At 47.3% G+C, this 19,446-nt stretch overlaps 1 protein-coding gene across 1 annotated transcript in view; it reads left to right on the plus strand.

Annotated features, from left to right (window-relative positions):
- KIAA0319L (KIAA0319 like) overlaps positions 1–19,446 on the plus strand; it is a 941,156-nt gene that overhangs the window by 846,757 nt on the left and 74,953 nt on the right. Inside the window, exon 18 of the mRNA XM_085647985.1 lies at positions 2,302–2,424. Within this exon, the coding sequence (XP_085504111.1) occupies positions 2,302–2,424 (123 nt within the window). The remainder of the gene's footprint in view (positions 1–2,301; positions 2,425–19,446) is intronic.

The raw sequence follows: 19,446 nt of genomic DNA on the forward strand, positions 1-19,446 counted from the left end.
GACAGAATTATGGCATTTTAAAAGCTGCTTCCCCTTTACCAGGCGTTGTATCCCCTTAATAGCGAGGACAGTCATGAAACTGTTAAGAATTATAGTGTCTTGTATTACAATAATCTTTAATGCTTAATTACACACATGCCACTACAGCAGGGTCTTGCCAATCAATGGTCACAAGTGACGGGTCAATAGGAGTATCTAGTATTGATGGAGCCCGGGCATCAGTGCAAACTGGAGTAGAAAAACCTAGTCCTCAATGCCTAGCCATAAGTGACTATCTTTAAAGACTCCTCCCTTAAGAGTTGGGGAGCACATTCAGGCTACTTCACATTTGAAGGCTAATGTAATGGTCTTTTCAGCATGGGTTGTTGCACTTCAGTGTCCTAGAATTGATTGCAGTTCAGTTAGCGCTCAGTGTGTTTTACAAACTGGTTCATAACAGGTCAGCAGTCATTTGGGCAGGCAATACGACCGCAATGTATTCCATTCAAAAGCAAGGGGACAAACATTTACCTCAGTTGTCCATCTTGGCTCAGACAGTCAGGCATTGGATCATTCACAATCAAGTCTTTCTCCAGGCGGAACACATTCCTGGAGAGGATAACGACTTTGCAGACCTCCTCAGCAGAATGCTTTAGCAAACACATAAGTGGGAGAACAACAGTCTGATACTTCAAGAATACTTTAACCAATGGAGGACCCTGACGGTTGACCTGCTTCTGATGTATTCAAACGCACAATGCCACAGCTTTGCCTCCTGGTGGCGGCACCCATAGTCGAATGACAGTGCATTATGAATAAATTGGTTTAAGACATTTGCTTGCTCTTTTCCACCACTACTACTGATACTGTATTGAGGAAAATGAGACCAGTGTCTGTGAGGCTCATTCCTATAGCAGCTAAGTGGGCACAGTAGCTGTGGTACGCAGCACTCCTAGAGATGTGTGTATATCCACACAAGATAAAAGAGAAATGTACTCACAAACTTACTCAGCACTAAAATCCCAAATCTCAGAGTGCTGAATCTTAAGATTTTTCCCTGTTTAAGAAGAGTGCATATCAGTTCTGGAAGAAGCGCCCAAGCCTACCACTACGTCTTTCCTGTAGCCAAATGAAAGAGGTATGTCAGCTACTGCCGCACTCGTTAGTAAGCTGTTTCTGTAGTCCTCGGTGCAAGACATTGTCTATTAATTATTGCACTTAAAAAAAGGCAGGCTTAGCGTACTCTTCAGTGTTTATTAAATATATATGCCAGTAATAAGAACTTTTATGGAACACTTCAGAGCGATTCCCCATAGATTGCCACCTGTCCCCCTCGTGGAAATTGAACATTGTTCTTACCCGACTCCTGGGACTGCCATTTGATCCCCTACACACTTGTCCACTACAGTATCTTTCATTGAAGGTGGCATTCCTCATTGAAAAGTTTTAACAGTGGGAAGGACCTTTTATTCAAGTGCATAAAGATCATGTCTTACTTAGACCAAACTCTTGATTATTTCTTAGTGTTGACTTTCTGTTTCATATCATTCAAACAGAAATTATTTTTATATATATATATATATATATATATATATATATATATATATATATATATATATATTATTTTTTTTTAACAACTCCTAACATTTTCAGCCTCCATATTGGGCTTCACAATGAAACGTAAGCGCCATCAGCAGTGCATTGCAGTCAGAACCAAATCTCTTTCTTGTTCCCCCCCCCCCCCCCCCCACAGTACCCCATCTAAACATTCCAAAAGTGTCCATACATTTCGTTCCTCTTTGGTGAGCCATTCAATACCTCCCCCGCCTGCACCCGAACTACACCAAGTTCCACACTAGCATTTTTCTTTTTTTATAATAAAGTTAATCACTGTATACATAGACTCTCCTGTTTGACATCTTCAGATTAACTAACTTGCACATGTATGGGAAAAGCACTCTGAGGTTGCACTCTGTTACCTAGTGCATTGTGGGTTTCGGGGAAGGGTCAGGAGTCACCTCAAATTCCACTTTGAACTAAAACAACTTGCAACAATGGACGACAGCAGTGTGCAGGTCATATGGTCTTCAGCTCACCGCATGCTGCAAACTGATTCTTACAGGTAAGTAATATTTTCTTTTTGTGTTTACGTACTATCTTTTATTTAATGTGCTTCTATCTTTCTCTCTATTTTCGTGCCCCACATCTATATTATAGCCTGCCAACCATGCTTATCTGACATAAGTTTCATAATGTTCCATCTTCATATGCTTCTAATTGATGTTTTTCCATGTATGTTCTTTTACCTCCACTGTCTTGCAGCCTGCCAGTTGAACTGTTCAGACCATGGTCGCTGCGATTCATTCACCAAGCGCTGCGTCTGCGACCCATTCTGGATGGAGAATTTCCTTAGGGTGCAGGTGTGGGATGAGGAGAGCAATTGTGGTATGTGTGTCTTTTCCTTTATATTTGTACTCCATTGAAGCTGGCCATTTTTTTGTTTTCAAATGTGGTACCTTTGAAATTCGTAATAACGCAAATGTAAACTGATCTATTAAAGGTCTCTTGTTGCATTTCTGTTTTTTTGTGTGAAAACTCAGTTGTCCATGCAATGGATTGCTGTGATTGTTGGTTATAAATGTGCCGAACAGTTGGCAATCTGGCCTTGCAGATGAGTGTCCTCCTCACACCCTTTAAACCCTCCCCCACCATTGCTTATGAAAATGCCGAAGGTACAAATAACCAGAGTCAGCATTTTTCTTCGCAACTGAGATGTCAAATGTTGCCAGCACTTAATGTAGTGTCTACTCCTTGGCAGCACTGTCCTTTGCTCAACCTTGAAAATAAATGCAATATCATTCCAGAGGTTCTGTGGTAAAACGTAATTCCCACGTAATTCTCCTCTCTTACTTCCACTAATAAACCACACCCTTGTGCTGGTACCACCATTCATTTTCCGCCTGTATTCTTGCTCAGAATACCTTTCTGCTTTAGTACATGCCAGGTTACTGTGACAAGTTACTCTGCTAGCCTTCCTGTGTCAACTTTGATACTTTTAAGCACTGTTAAGGTCAGTTTTGTGTAGGTAATGAAGCCTATTTCATAGCTGTGTACAGAACACTCAAACAACATTGAAACAGCCATAGATGGCATATAGTGTATTTATTTTAATTTTATGACCCACACTTTGACAAATCTGGTGGAGATGCACAGATTTTCATTTCATCCATGAGGCTCAACTGCTCTGGTTTTGTATCTGTCTGGTGAATGAATGTGAATCCTTTACTCTTCACCAGAATATTTTTTTCCAGTAAAATTCTAATTTTTCGTCTATGGTTTATCGTTCACCCTCTGCTGCATTGGTGTGTCATACTTTTTTTTTGTGGTTGGGTAGCTGATCCCAGAGACTTCTGTCACCATGACACACACCGAAAAAGAAGAGCCTTTTCAACCCTTGTATTACTTGTGCAACGTTGACAATATATGTGGATGACCCACACATTAAGTGCCTGCTGGGTCTTCCCACAGATGGACATTCAGCAACGAAATGCTCCATTTGTAAGAACTTCAGTTCCAGAACATCTCCTCTCCACATTGAAGGCAACCTCTCCTGGTGGTGAGTCTTTAAAGAGCACAACACCAAATAAAGTTTCTAAGAGTGACAGGCAAAAATGTAATCCTACCTCAAGAGATCTGATCAAGTCATCTGCTAGTAAGGTCCCCTCTAGTTCTGCCTATAAGGATCAGTCTACTAGTGTAGAAGACACAGCCATGATCTGAAAGATCAGTAAAGGTCTCTCAAACCTTTTGGGACAGCAACCACTCTTTCAGCCATACCATCTATGATTAAGCACACACTGTCAACGTTAACTGTGCCATTGAAGAAGAAATCGTCATCATCTTCTCCTCCATCAATGATAAGCAAGACCCAATCAATGACAGACAAGAGCCCATTGAGGAAGAGCAATACCTTTTTGACTATGAGCAGCATAACATCAACTAACACAACCCTTCAACAATGAGTATTTCATTAACATCACCATGAACAACACAGGTACCAATGAGAACATCACTACTATCAACAATGATTCTGATGACAGTAAATTCATTGATGGGATAGAGCTAACCAGACTAACTACCCTGTTGTCCATCAATCCTTAAGTCTCAACCATTCTAGTACAGTCCATTATCTGTCCCGCTAGCATCATGCTGTCACGTCCACCGAGGCTATTAGATGACACTGTTGATTGTAGTGAGGAACTTATTGAGGGAGCTGATGAGCAGGAGTCAATGTGAGCCTTTTGCAACTAATGTGAGAATCAGCTTGATGAGTCTTTGGCACAAACTCCTCATCCTCTTAACCTTCAGTTTATACAGGATGATGACTCTGGATATCAGGAGGTTTATTATCGTTGACACTGGCGTGATAGCAAATTGTTACATAAACCAGCCGAAGTTACTCACTTGAAAACACTAACTACTCTGGTGCCCATCCGTCTCAACCATTCAAATAGTCTATTATCCCTCCAGTTTGCATCATGCCAAAGCCTACACCAAGGCAACTGAATTATGAGGAATATAGTGAGAAAGAACTTGTGGAGGAAGCTGAAGCAGGAAGTTACCGTAAGTATACTCAGGCGATGATGAGTGTCAGTAAGATGACTCTCTGGCAGGAAATCTAGACATTTAATTTATTCATGATGATGACTGAGGATGAGGGCGCTTACTGTCATCACACCCAGGCTGACAAAAGATGATGTTACAGAGACCCTACAATGTTTCCAACACCATCAATATTCAAAGTATCTGCAGATCTTTTTGGACTCCTTGAAACATGTTTTAAGAACTTTGTGACAGACTGCTTCTGCCAGTGTCTCAACTATCAGTGCCAATAGTACTGTCACAGCCTGTAATTCCTCGATTTCTTTCACCGCCTTCTAAACAGCCTTACTCTGTCATTGCCCCTCCTAACCAGCCATTTCCCACTTGCATCCTGTGTCCTGCCTGGGCCATTATTTGAACATTCTTAAGACACTGATGTTGAGTCATCAGACTGTGTTGGTGGCCCAAGTTAAGGTCAGGAATACGATGCTGTTCTTAATGATTGGGATAACAGCACACATCAACCGATCCACATGGGTAGTCAAATGTGTGTGGGATAAATTCCTATGGAAGGAGTCAAGCAGAATCTGGCTCCTTACAATTTGCGTCCTAATGATAATGGTAAATTCCTAATCTTGATACAGCTGCTCAAAAATTCACTATCCCAGTACAGGTGGAAGTACAAAATAAGCTGTCGAAAAGAACCATCTCCACATGGATAGTCCCCTCTGCACGTGGATAATCCCCCCTGTGTTAAAATCTCATACACAGAAGCTAAAAAGCAGCCATCTGAACAGTTAAGTATTCATTCCTCTCTATCCAAGGCTGCTACTACTGTGCTAGCATGTGGAGTGCCTGTCCTGGATATCTGATAACTTCTAGCCACAGATTCATTACCTTTAGAATTATCCCCAGGTGTCAGAATGGATCCGGAACTTTTTCGTGAGCCGTACCACTAGGTGGCGGTGATCGGCTCCACTTGGTGTTGTTTGTACCAGACATTAAGTGCACTGTGCCTATATTGGCACCACCCCAGCGTGCTGACATCAGTTACTTTCTTTCCACACCAGCCAGCGCAGCTCTGAAGAGAGCTACCTCGTCAGTCACTTTTTGACCGAGCTTTTTTCGTCATTTTGTTGACATTTTTGGAGAGTTCTTCTCCTGGTGTGGCAGGGTTATCCACTAGGAGACCGGTTTCAAGCCCTGCGGCGCCTGTCCTCGACAGAAGTCTGTGATGTACCTGCATCTTATTTGCCTCTGGTGTTTGCAGCGCGACCACAATGCAAACACCTGTGCCGATTGCCGTGCCACGCATCCTGAGGCCTTGAGAGAGCAGTCCCTCAAACTCCTTGTTGCCTGACAAACGACTCCACGACGGTCTCGATCCTGTTCGAGAGGTAGGCCTCTGGATCGATTGCAGAGTCCGAATTCCTGGTCTCATTCCAAGTCGTCAGGCCACTCGGATAGCTCCCACACCAAAAAAAAAAAGAAGCTGAAGCGGTCTTCGACTTCACTTCGTCTGTTGGCTGACGAGATGCAGGAGTGTTGACATTTGAGGCCTGGCTCTGTGGTTGAGCCAGTGCCTGAATCAGCTCGACTTTCTATGAGTTTTCGGCAGCCCGAGCAACCCCAGCTAAATTCCAAGGTTTTTTTAAGGCCATGGGCCTCATATTTGAGCGTCCTGTTCCTGCCCGTGCTCCTTTGGTCCTGCAGGTTTGGGAGGAAATCCTACTAGTTCCATGCTGGCAGTCAGGTCCCTTAGATCTACAGATGGATCCAGAGGCACCATCCCAATTCTGATCCCCATCTCTGACAGGGACCCTGAGGGGCGCCATCTGACGGCAGTGCTTACTTAAGCCATTCCTTTCTTCCCGGAGCTTGAGCCCTAACAGGCTAGGACTCTAGAAGGATTCGGAGTAGTCTCTGGACCCTGAGAAATACCAGCCCTTAGATCCTCAAAAGGACTAGTGCGAGGACTTGATGAGGCCAGTGGACTGGACATTTATCCAGATACTTGCATGCTTTCTCCCCCTACCAGGGCTATGGAGCTGGGAGCATCCTTTGCAATGGTGGTGAGGAGGACAGCCAAGGTCTTTGACGTTAGCCTTGCGTCTGTGGCAGTCCAGACTAACATCCTGACGGGGGTGCTTCAGCTGGGAGTGACCCCCTCAGAACCACTTCTCCCATTCAATGAAGCCCTTTCTGATGTCCTGCTTGGAACCTGGTCTAATCCCAGCAAAGTGGCTCCTGTGAACGACCCTGCCCACTGGTACCCCTAGGTCCTCACATAAAACCCCAGCCCGGAAAGTCTAAGCCTCTACCTCCCATGTAGGTCCTGGCACATTCCCTACCGCTCCTCTGGATAGGATATCCAAGAGGTTGAACACCCGAGGAAAGAATATGTTTTCTTCCACAAATCTGGCACTGCAGTCCGTGAACACTGCATGCCTTTTGGGCCATTACTCCCATGCTCTATGAGATTCTGTTGCCCAGGTTTGCCCATGGTCCTGGAGGAGGGCCAAGCAATACTCTCCAAGGCTGTTGCTGACAGGAGAAAAGCAGAAAAGTTCACGATCAGATGTGGACTGGATTCCACGAACTCGCTTGGCAAAGCGGTTTCATCAACAGTGGCCTTAAAGTACCACACCTGGCTGAGGACAACTGGCTTTTCAGGGGATGTCCATGCATCTCTTATAGACATGCCCTTTGATGGCTCCCGTCACTTTGGAGACCAAGCAGAATCAGTGCTGGAGCACTTTAAGGATAGCAGGGTTACAGCCATGTCCTTGGGCCTTTCCATGGCCCTCACTACACCAGTCTGCTTTCGCTCCATTTGTGTCCATGGGAGGGGCTTCCGGCCTCTTCTAAACCTGCCCAGCCACCACAGCACACAAGCTTCCCAGGATCTGCTTGACTGAGGACGCGATAGCCACAGACCTCGTAGGTTGGGCCAGTAATAAAAATAATAAACATAATAACCCGTAATTTGTAAAGCGCAAACTAATCACCCCTAAGGGTCTCAAGGCGCTGGGGGCCGTCGTGAAGATTAAGCAAGTTATTGCCCAAAGTCACATGGTGATGGGCTGAGCTATCTCCAGCGTCAGGAATCGAACCGTGAGCCTTGTGCTCCGAGGCCGGCTACCTTGGCTGCTGCAGCCTCCAAACTCTTGTAGTTTGCCCACTTACCATCATGGGCACCCAGTGGGAGGCAGGATATGCCATCACCTGCGCCATTGGCGGTCCAGAAAATTGGACAATTTGAAGAACCCATTGGTTAAAAGGACTACTCCCTCCCCTTTGTGACTACTCCTCCACCTGCTTGCGTCATGATGGCAGAGGACCATCATACCTTGCTCTGCCAGTAAGTGATGGCTCTCTTGGCGAAGGGAGCCATAGGGAGGGTACCGATGCAAGACGTAAGTCATGGTTGTTATTCTCGCTACTTTATGGTGCCCAAGAGGGACAGAGGCCTTTGTCCTACCCTAGACCTGCATCCTCTTAATTTCTTCCTCAAGAAGGAGAAGTTCAAAATGCTCAAGCTCGCTCAAGTCCTGCCTGCCCTGGATCTGGGAGACTGGTTGGCAACGTTGGACTTGCAACGCTCATACTTCCACATTCCCGTCCCACCCGCCTACAGGCGGTACCTGCAGTTCACGGTGCACCACAAGCACTTTCAGTTCACCATGCTCCCTTTTGGCCCTACCAACGCCCGTTGGTGTTTGTCCAGGTGAGGGCAGTAGTTGTAGCTCATCTGCGGAATTTAGGGGTTTCAGTCTTCACCTATATCGACAACTAGTTGTTGAAGGCCGGTTCGCCTCAGCCTGTCCTCTCCCTCCTCCAGACTATGGCAGACTACCTGCATTCACTGGGGTTCAATATTCAGCATGTCAAAGTCTCACCTGACTCTCTTATGCTCCCTTTCATCGGAGCTGTTCTGGACATGGTGCAGTTTTGGGCTTGTCCTCTCAAATGGCGAGTCCGGGAAATTCCGGCTATGATTTCAATCTTTCAGCCTCTATCCTGAATTTCAATGAGCCTGACTCTGAGGCTGCTGGGCTTCATGGCCTCCTGCATCCTGCTTGTAACGCATGCCTGCTGACATATGCAAGCTTTAATGGGATCTTAAATTCCAGTGGCCGTATCATCTGGGATATTTGTCTGGCATGGTTCAGATCTCAGAGGGAACGGCAAAAGACCTGCAGTGATAGTTAATGAACAGCGATTGGGTCAGCTGCCCAATCTCCGCTATTCCCTACCAGATCCAAAAGTAGTAACTGATGCGTCTCTCCTAGAATGGGGTGGCCATCTGAGAGAGGTGGCGATCAGAAGCCTTTGGTCTCTGGCAGAATCTGGACTCCACATCAACCTTCTGAAAATCTGTGCGATCCGGCTGGCATTAAAAGCCTCTCTACTTTCCATCAATGGAAGGCTAATGCAGGTGTTCACGGACAAAACCACCGTCTAGTGGTACTGCAACAAACAAGGCAGGATGGGGTCATAGACAATTTGTCAAGAGGTCCTGCGTCTCTTGACATAGCTGGAAAGTCAGGGCATTTCCCTGGTGGCTCAACACCTGGCAGGCTCTCTGAACGCCAGGACGGACAAACTCAATCAAAGACGCCTAGCGGATCACAAAGAGCGTCTCTATCTGTAGATGGTGCAAGGTCTCTTTTAGCAGTTGGGAGAGCCTTGGGTAGGTCTATTCACCACCACTGAGAACATGCAATGTTAGCAGTTCTGCATGCTGGAGTTTCCAAGGTGAGACTTCCTCGGAGATACTTTTTGTCTCCAGCAGAACTCGGGCCTCCTGAATGCTTTTCTGCCCATACCCCTCCTAACTAGAGTTCTCCGGAAGATCAGGAACAACCAGGCCCACGTCTTCCTAGTGGCTACGGGCTGGGCTCTGAGAGTCTGATATCCCCAGCTATTGAGCATGGCCATTGGTCCTCCGATTAGGCTTCCCCTCAGGAAAATCTTCCATCGCAGTAGCAGGGGTGAGTCCTCCTCCAGAACCTGTCAACGCTCTTCCTTCTTGCGTGGAGATTGAGCTGCAACAGTTGACAGCTTTCAAATGTTCGCCTTAAGTTTGAAATGTTATTCTGGCAGCCAGGAATCCCTCCGCAAAAACGGTATACACCTGCCTTTGGGGCTAAATTGTGGCATGGTGTTCAGAAAAGCAGGTTGACCACCCCCCCTTTCTGCTCCCTTTTCTCAGGTTCTCAGCTTTGTTTTTTCCTTGCCCAGCAGGGCTCTTCTCTGGGCACCTTACGATTATCTTTCTGCTATATCAGCCTTTCTGGGGTTACCTGACCAGCCATACTTCTTCAAATCTACTATTGTACATAGGTTCTTGAAAGGTTTGCAACTTAAATTTACTCCTTCCCCCTTTATCATGCCTCAGTGGGACTTTAATCTCATCCTGACGTTCCTGATGTGTGTTCCCTTTGAGCTCTTGCACAACTGTCCTCTCAGGCTCCTTACCATCATGACGGCCTTCCTGGTGGCAATAACATCTTCCCGGAGGGTTAGGGAGCTTCAGAATTTGTCATCCAGGCCTTCATACCTGAACATCTACCCAGACAAGCTGGTACTATGGACTAGAGCTTCCTTTCTACCAAACATTGTCACTCCCATTCATGTAGGCCAAGTCTAACACCCTGCCTACTATTTTACGCTCAACCACATTCCTTCAGGGGAAGAAGAGTGACTTCCCCAACTGGACCTAAAAGACTGTTGTCGTTCTTCTTTGTCTGTACGAGTGTTCCAGGTGGACAACCAACATTTCGTGGGGTATGTCGCAGCGGAAAGGTAAAGGCCTGTAGAAGCGGACCATCTTTCAATGGCTCATGCTATTCATTAAAATCTGCTACGCATTGGCCAAGAAGCAACCTCCTGAGGGCTTGCATTCTCATTCCACCAGAACCAAGGCAGCAACCATTGCGTTAGCACACTGAGTCCATGTCCTGGACATCTGCCAGGCAGCATTGTGGGTGCTTCTGTACACGTTTACTAAACTATACTGCCTAGACAGTACGGTCCATTGGGACAGCCACTTTGCCTGTTCGGTCCTGCAGGACTTTTTGGTATAATTGTTTTGCAGATCTACCTCCAGGAAGGTATTGCTTGGGGATCTATTCTATCAGAAGAACAGGTTACTTATCTTCGGTAACGCCTTATCTGGTAAAGACTATATCAAGCCACAGATTCCTTACCGACCCACCCATCCTCCCTGACTGATTTCTAGGCACAGGGCATTCCCCTTTCAGGACCCAAGTTTTCAACACCAGTAGTCCGTGTTCAACGTGGATCTGTGCTCCCGACGTTGAAAGTCTTGAAATGTAACTGGCATCAGCACGCTAGGGTGATGCTTATATAGGCAGCACACACGTCACTTCCGACACGCCACATGAGCCAATTGACGCCACCTACCAGCGCAGAGGGATACTGCCCTTGAAAAATGTCCAGATCCAGTCTGACACCTGGGTATAATTCTACGGTAAGGAATCTTTGGCTGGACAGAGTCTTTCAGATAAGGCTTTACCGAAGGTAAGTAACTTGTTTATCTATCATACTGCTATGTGGCCAGCTGTGCACACAGCACTGATTGCCTTAAAAGTCAGGTCAGTCAGGATGGGCCTTTCGGTCCTGCAGGACCTTTTGTTCAGAGCCATTCCACAGACCCACAATCTGGGGAAGTACTGCTTTGGTATCTCTACGTAAGGAAAGGAGTCTTCAGTTAGACAAGGTACGTGACGTCACTGGATTTCCCACCATCCATCTGCACAGGAAGTGACATCACCGGTTTCCATCCCAGGGTATCCTGCCCACCTCCAATGACCTATTTAATGGCAGCTGCAGCAGGCAGGCGCATAGTGGGCGTGCCGCTGGGACGCTGAAGATAAGGTAGTTTACGCCGGTGTCCGTCCAAGCCTGGATCACGCTCAGCACCAGGAACCTTGGTTTTCCCCCTACACACTGATAGTGTGAGCTCCTTCATGCTCTTAATCCCTGCCACAACACCGCTGCCACTCTGCACTACACAACAACAAAAGAGTGTTCACATGCACCTCCTGCAAGTTCTCATGCTCCAACAGCACCTCACTCGCTCACACCAAACACCACCCAACCAACATGCCACACTCTCATGCATGCTCCTAAACATCAGCTCGCTCACCAAACATGACACAGAAATAAGGGACCTACTGCATGACCATGCTCTGGACCTACTCTTTTACACAGAAACATGACTAAGCCCAACATCTGCCCTAAGCATCGCTACAATTATCCCCGCCAACTGCAAGATCATTAGACAAGACTGTTAACACAAGAATGGGGATGGAGTCACCATCATTTTTAAAGTTATAATTTTTTGCACCACCTCTAAGGACACCCCCACCAGGGAACATCTCATGTTCAATATACGCATCACCGACAACCCTGCGCGGGACCCTAGTATACAGATGCCGCACCAATTTTGCTGGGTACTTCATTACTTTGTCGCACCTCTCATCATCAAAGCCAGCACCGTCATTGTCCTTAGAGCTCTTATCTTTCTTCTAGGAGATCACACCTACCTAAACTCTATAGCCCTTCTAGAAAACCTCTTAAAACTTGACCTCCCCCAGCATGTTACCAAACCCATCCACACCGCTGTACACCTATTGGGCTCGATTTTCTCCTCAATTGCAAAATCACAGTCAATAAGCCAGCAACTATGACATGAACAGACTATGCCCATGTCAGTTTTCAGAATAACCATCCTGCACCATAACAGACCTACCGCCACCAGAACCGCCAAACGCAGCTGAAAAACCTTCTAAGGACAGGAGTGGGATTCAGCCTCCTGGGCACAGATCGGAGCGCACAAGTAACTTGCTGACAGCCATAAAATACACAACAGCTGGATTACGGCATGTGCGGACTCCCTGGCTCCCCTTAACTGTAACCGAGCAGCAAGAGCCTAACCGCAGGCCAACTGGTACATAGAGGAACTCAGGCTGACGAAATGCCACTGGAAGCAACTAGTCAAAACACCACGGATAAAAACCTCTTCAAGTCATCCATAACGTGCTGTCCCCATCAGATGTGGAACACCAAGTACACATCTCTTGTAGATCGCATTAACATCAGTACTAACAGCAAGAAAATCTTCAATAGCATCAAAGGTTTCATCATGCCTCCTGCCACCTCAGCCGGCCCCTAGCACCGCCACAACTCAACTTCCCATCATAACTAATGAACAGACCCCCGACCTAACGGGCATACGTCACCACCATTGCTACTACAATGAAGACCATCCACTTGGGGGGCTCCATCTGACTCTTGCCCACATCTCGCCTTTCTCCAAAGGACTCCTACTGATCTGCAAAGCAGTAACATCTATCCTCATTGCCTCAATTGACTTGGTCACATTCCCTGGCACCTGAAAACATGCTACCATCATGCCCCCTGCTCAAGAAACCATTGTCTGACCCAGCTACACTTTCCAACTACAGACCCTTCTACCTCCTACCCTAGCCGGAAAAGTCTTGAAGAAACTAATGAAACGACGCCTCACAGACCACCTCCGCAACCACCAGCTCCTTGATGCTATGCAGTCCAGATTCAGGTCCAGCCACAGTTCAGAAACAGCACTCATCGCTGCCATAGACGACATTGGCATGATCCTTGATAGAGGAGACATGACTGTCCTCATTCTCCTAGACCTCTCTGCAGCATTTGGCATGGTTCACACACCATCCTCATCAGGAGTCTACATGAGATTGGCATCCAAGGGCCCACTCTCCACTGAATCTGCTCCTCCTTAAAGGACCGAACACAAAATGTCAGTCTGGCACCTTACTCCTACAAAACCCATAATCTCATCTGCGGATTGCCTCATGGTTTATCTCTCAGCCCCACCCTCTTCAATGCATACATGATCCCTCTAGCCAATGTCATTTGTGCACACATCAACATCCTCCCCTACGCAGGCGACACACAACTCACATTCTCCCTTTTGGACGAGACCCTCAACACATGCATGTGGTGAACTTGTTCCTGGTATTAGGTGTTTTGTCCAAGAGGCATAGTATCATTTGCATGTTGTCAGCATAAGTGAGGATGTTTGTTTTGTGAGCTTGTATGGCCTCAGCCAGTCGGAGTTCATTTAGAGGTTAAAGAGTGTTTGGCTGATTGAGGAGCCCTGCGGGACTCCGCAGGTAAGATCTGGTGGTTCTTAGGTGTGGGGGCATGTTGACTTTTTGGGTCCCTCCATTGCAGAAGGAGGACATCTATTTAAGAGCTTGTCCCTGGATGCCTGCTTTGTGGAGTTGTTGAATTAGGGTAGGAGACAGTGTTGAAGGCTGCTGATGGGTCTAGAAGGATTAGGGCTGCAGTTTCTCCCCTGTCGAAGATAATACGGATATCACCATTGCTGCAATCAGCTGTTTTTGAGCTGTGGTTGGGGTCTGAATCCTGATTGTTTGTTGTTTAGAAGCTAGTGTTTGGCAAGATGGTCAAAGAAGTGCTTGTTGATAGCTTTTTACAGGACTTTGGCTGGGTAGAGGAAGAGGGATATCGGTCTTTATTTGGCAAGTTTGGTCAGTTCAGCCGAGGGTTTCTTAAGGAGGGCGTTGACAGCTTCATGTTTTTATGGTTTCAGGAAGCTGGCTGTACTGATGGAGATGTTGAGTATAGTGATGAGGGCCTCGCTGATAAGGATTGCTCCATTGTCGAAGGTGTGGTTGGAGCATTGGTCTAACTGCAGATCCCTCACCACTCTCCCTCCACCCTGTTCTGTGAAATTGACTCTTTTCCATCTAAAAAGGTTCCAAACTAGAGATCTACACACTAGTCAAGAACCAAATCCGCTGATGTTCTCGGTGTTTGAAGGCTCAACAAGCTTTCAAAAGCAGCTGACGTCAACAGGTTTCAGTGGCACTCATAGGCAGCCCTGCTTGTCACTTTCAGAGCAGAGCCTCAGGATGCCACCAACTGGCGTGCAGGAGTACTTCTTTTGAGTTTTCAGATCAAGTTTGACACCCGAGGGCAGTGGGTCCCAAACTTTTTAGACCTGCATCGCCCCATGATGTTACTGTTTTTGGCAGGTGGGGAGATGTAAGCTCTGCCTCAAGAGTACTTCCATTTTTCTACTTGAAAATAATTTGGATGAAGCTGATTAAGGTATTATAATCATAGATGTAATCTTATCCTATCCACTGCAGAGCCCAATGCAGTGTCAACAACTGATTGGAGGGACACTGGTTCTCGGAAAAGTGAACTGTTCATGCATTTTGAGGTGCTTTTTTTTTAAACCCTTGTTTATTGGATTTTTAGATTAGAACAAACAATACAAAATATTAATAAAAGCAAATATAAATGCTCGGTGGGATCTAGGGTAAACATAAATTCACAATTAGCTTGTGCACTCCTGAAAAGTAAACCACGGTGATGAGCATGGAAAATAAATGAATGGCACAAGTGAGAAGAGAATGGGAGCAGGAAAAGAAAAAGTAAATGGAGAAGAGAACATGAGATGTAGTAAGAGGACGGACCGGTATCGGGCCCATGAACCTAGTCGCAGAGACCATTCTAATAGTGACTCCAGTTGGATAACCAGTAGTGACAGCATGAAGCTCAAGTACATGGCTATAGGTACTTATCTCAGTAAGGGATGTACCTCAGGGAGTAATAAAATGTCTATATCTCATGCTGGCATGTGCTGTGTGTGCTAATACTGCCCTCACTCACACAAATGTGTGACATGCTTCATCATAGGGCTTCTTACAATACACCCCGGTGTAGCCACGCACAGAGTGGAGCAATAGGGTGGGGGGAGACAATACAACACAGAAAAGAACAAATTATTTCACAGTGGCTTGGAACGACGGGAGTGAAAGTGCATTGTGATGCGAGTTAAAACTAGCTCGAAAGTGTCGCTGTGTCTAAGACTTTATTCCTGGACCCTCCGGCAAGGGTTAAAAACGTGAAGGATGGTGGTGATTGGGAGATGTAATGTGCTTCTAACACCCCTCCTTTACTGCCAGGTGGTCGACACGTTTCGGCCTTGTGTGTGTGTCCCTCGTATAGGGTCACGCCGGCCTTCCTCAGACTCTACCTGTCCCAGTACTATACAACCCTCACCTCAAGTAGAGAATAGAGGAAGTCTAAAGCTTGTAGTTCCGTATTGAGATATTTCCTCTATGATAATAGTGGAATTACTATAGGGGGAAAAAAACTGGAGAAAACAACCAGAAACAGACAGTTAGGAATAGTAAACTCCCTTTTACTTTACAAGCTTAGTGTATAATAATCTGTCTACACATGAATTTACTCTAGTGTATCATACAATGCCCCAGGGACACCACTATTGCCTCACTCTCATAGTATACAGCACATCTTGAGCAGCAGTGTGATTTAGCGAGTCAAATTTGGCCAGCAGAAGAGGAGTGGTATATGCACGGTGTAGATATTCAAAATGTAGTAATTTTTGCTGATGATTATTGGATACTAAATGGGTCTGATCACAGCAGAAGTACCATGTCGTGTCTGATAGTGGGATTCCCAAATCTCCCTCCAATGCCATTTGAGCCCTCTCTCCACAACCGGTTTCAGCGAGAAGGCTGCGTGATATAGTCGAGAGACCAAATGGTTATTATCCCAGGCCGTAATGACCATGGACAGTGGCGGAAGGTCCAGAGGTTCCGATATAAAATGAATATGTCCATATAGGATACATTGTGCCCTCCCGCAAGTGAGGTGACAGAGCGTATTTCAGCATCCGCAAATAGGTCACCCAGTCTGTGCAGTCAGCAGGTGGTCAGTGTCCGCTTGGTAAGCGTCTCTGTAGTCATCGGAAGCCAGGGGTGTCAGAAAGAGGGATATGTGGAGAGTACAAATGAGTAAAACCAAGATATCGTTGTAGTCTGGTCCAGGCCCAGTGTGTAGTCAGGAGCATCTATATTTCTGAAAGAGTCCTGGGTAGGCAGCGTGGCATAATTGTGGAAAGTGGGTTTGGCTGGCCTGTGACCACTCCGGTTTCAAAAATTGTAAGCATACATCGGGATGGAACCAGTGGTATGCAAAATGTGCCTGTGCTACTAAATAGTAGAGGTAGAAATCTGGGACCCACAACTCCCTGCGTGCATATGACATGATAACGGTTTGTCAACTAATTCTTGGTCATCTACTGGCCCACACCAGTCGCGTGAGCATACCATGTGAGGTGTCAAAGAAGCCTTTCGTCAGAACTTTAGGAATGTTCAAAAAGGAATATAAAAATGGGGTAGCACCACCATCTTTATGATGGCAATTCTACCAGTGATGGATAAAGGGAGTTTAATCCACTGATTGATTTGACATTTTAACCTATCGATTGCGGGGCCGCAGTTCAGGCGTACGACTTCAGAACGATGTCGATGGAGTTAAAAGGCTAGGTATTTAGGGGGATCTGTACTCCATTTTAAGGGGAACTCAAGGGGACAAGAAGACTATGGCATTCGTCAAGGGGAAAATCTTGGATTTACACTCATTGGTCGCAAGACCAGAGAGAGTCCCAAAGCAGATGACCTTGCAAAGAAGAGGCGGACGGTTGGTCTCGGCATCTCTAACAAATAGCAACACATCTGCGTACAATGATGCTAAAAGGGGACCACGGTGAAAGTGTAGTCCGCGCCCTAGGTGGCGCTCCTGGAAATGCAGCGCAAAGGGATCCATGGTGTAGGAAAGTAGGATCAACTTTTATGGTTACCCCCACTTTTTAGGTCTCGGCTAGCGAAGGCTGCGCTTGCGCAGTCTCGCTCGCGAGATTTAATGACTTGGAGAAGAGGGGCTTGAACCCGCCCCTCTTCTCCCCTGTTCTCCATTGGCTGGCCTCTTAAATGCTGGCCAGCCATTGGAGAAGAGGTCCGTCATTCCGATTAGGCCCCGTCCTTTTCGGATCGGGGGGCGTGTTTTTTGCAGAAAGTCGAGATTTAATGACTTGGAGAAGAGGGGCTTGAACCCGCCCCTCTTCTCCCCTGTTCTCCATTGGCTGGCCTCTTAAATGCTGGCCAGCCATTGGAGAAGAGGTCCGTCATTCCGATTAGGCCCCGTCCTTTTCGGATCGGGGGGCGTGTTTTTTGCAGAAAGTCTAATTATCTCCTCCAGCCAATGGCAAGAGGAGATAACAGCAAAACACGCCCCCGAATCCGAAAACGCCGCTGCGTTTCTCCGAGGCATTTCTGCTCTGCCTCGGAGAAAGGCAGTGGTGTGCTCGTCCGCTCCTTCTCTCCTTTCTGTAGAGTGCTGGCCTCTGCCCAGGGTGTTGCTGCATCCACAGTAGTTGAGTGCTTTATCCTCAGTGGTTGAGTGCTCGCCTCTGCCCAGCGTGCACTTTCTCCTCGGTGCGGTGTTGGTCCCTCTCTGTGCACCACGCTGCTCTCTGCTCGGGGAGATGTGCCGTCCGCCCACAGCACTGGCTGCACGCTCGGTGTGTTTGCAGAGCTGCTCCTCCGTGTCACCGCCAGTCCCCGGCTGCCTGTGCCCTCCACCACGCCCCCGGTCTCTCCTCCTCCCGCCCTCCTCACGGAAGCAGCCATTACTGCAAAAGGTTGTATTCACGTGGTGCGCACAACTTTAGAAGGAAATGTTTTAACAGAGCAATGCTGCATGCTTGGGCGTTCGCTACTGCAGACCTAAGCTTCCAGGTCCTTGCACGAGCAGCTCACCCAGTTCAGTTTTTTTTTTTGTATCTGGAACTTGTACTTCTGGTTTGTTAATGGGATAATAGGATTACAAAACCCAAAATGCAAAGAAACAAACCTTGAGTGGATGTGCAGCTCACGCATAGAACTAGGTAATCTCGGAACTCTGGTATCGAGACTTTCGTAGGGCCGGCACAGAAAATCAATTTACGACTGCGTTGCCCCTTGCTAGCCTCGTGCTGTTTATCGCAAATGGCTCTGCCAAAGGACGCTCATTCTGATCTGAAATATACCCATTAATCAAGTACTCCGATGCACCCGAATTCTAGCCTGAAAGACCACCTGCTGGTCCAGTACTGACAACCACCGCAGCCTAACTTCCGGTGAAACCCTGCCCTGTAGACGCCCGACGAATTCCATGACGTCTCCACATTACGCACAACGCTCGTCTAGTCGCCCTGACTTCACCACATGGATATTAGTGACAGAAGCTGGTGGGCCAGTAGTGCATATCCGTGGCATGCCGGGCCGTTGGCATGTGCTGTTACCACGCAGATTAATGCTAGCCCTCTCTTCACATGCAGGGACAACATGAGGGCTCGGCCCGGCAGGGACATGATGAGCACGTCTGCAGAGAACTGGGTGTGCAGCCAGCACTTCGGCGCTCACAGGACGAGGGAGGTGCCCGGCAGCTGCTGCCCATATCATGCGCCCTCAGGCGGTTAATTTTATATCCTGACATCACTCTTCTGGGCCGCTGCCCAGGCCGCACAATGTTCTTCCTTCGTACAGCACTCGAGCACCCAGACAGCCGCGACACTGGAGCAGGGTGTACCCCGATCCAACCTACACACACACATCACCGATGTCGCACGCACTGGTACCAGGTACGGTTGGCCCTCGTACCGACCCGCATCACTGCTGCACCATGAGAACCACGGGCATCAGGAATGGGTGGGCCTTGCACTAACCCACAACGCCCACCCCATCGCTTCTCAACCCAAGCCACTGCAGCACTCAAACAGTCAGTACTATCTTTGGCTGGAGTGCTCAGAACCGACCCACACATTATAGCGCCACCCAGGCATTGGCCCATCCACACCTATATAACACTGTGCCGTCGATGTACATGCCAAAGCCAATCCTGCACCTTGAGTCAATGTGAATCTCTGGGTCGCTGACCGAGCGCAATGTGGGCCCT

Source organism: Triturus cristatus, chromosome 3_2 (assembly GCF_964204655.1).
Source record: "Triturus cristatus chromosome 3_2, aTriCri1.1, whole genome shotgun sequence".
Taxonomy (NCBI): domain Eukaryota; kingdom Metazoa; phylum Chordata; class Amphibia; order Caudata; family Salamandridae; genus Triturus; species Triturus cristatus.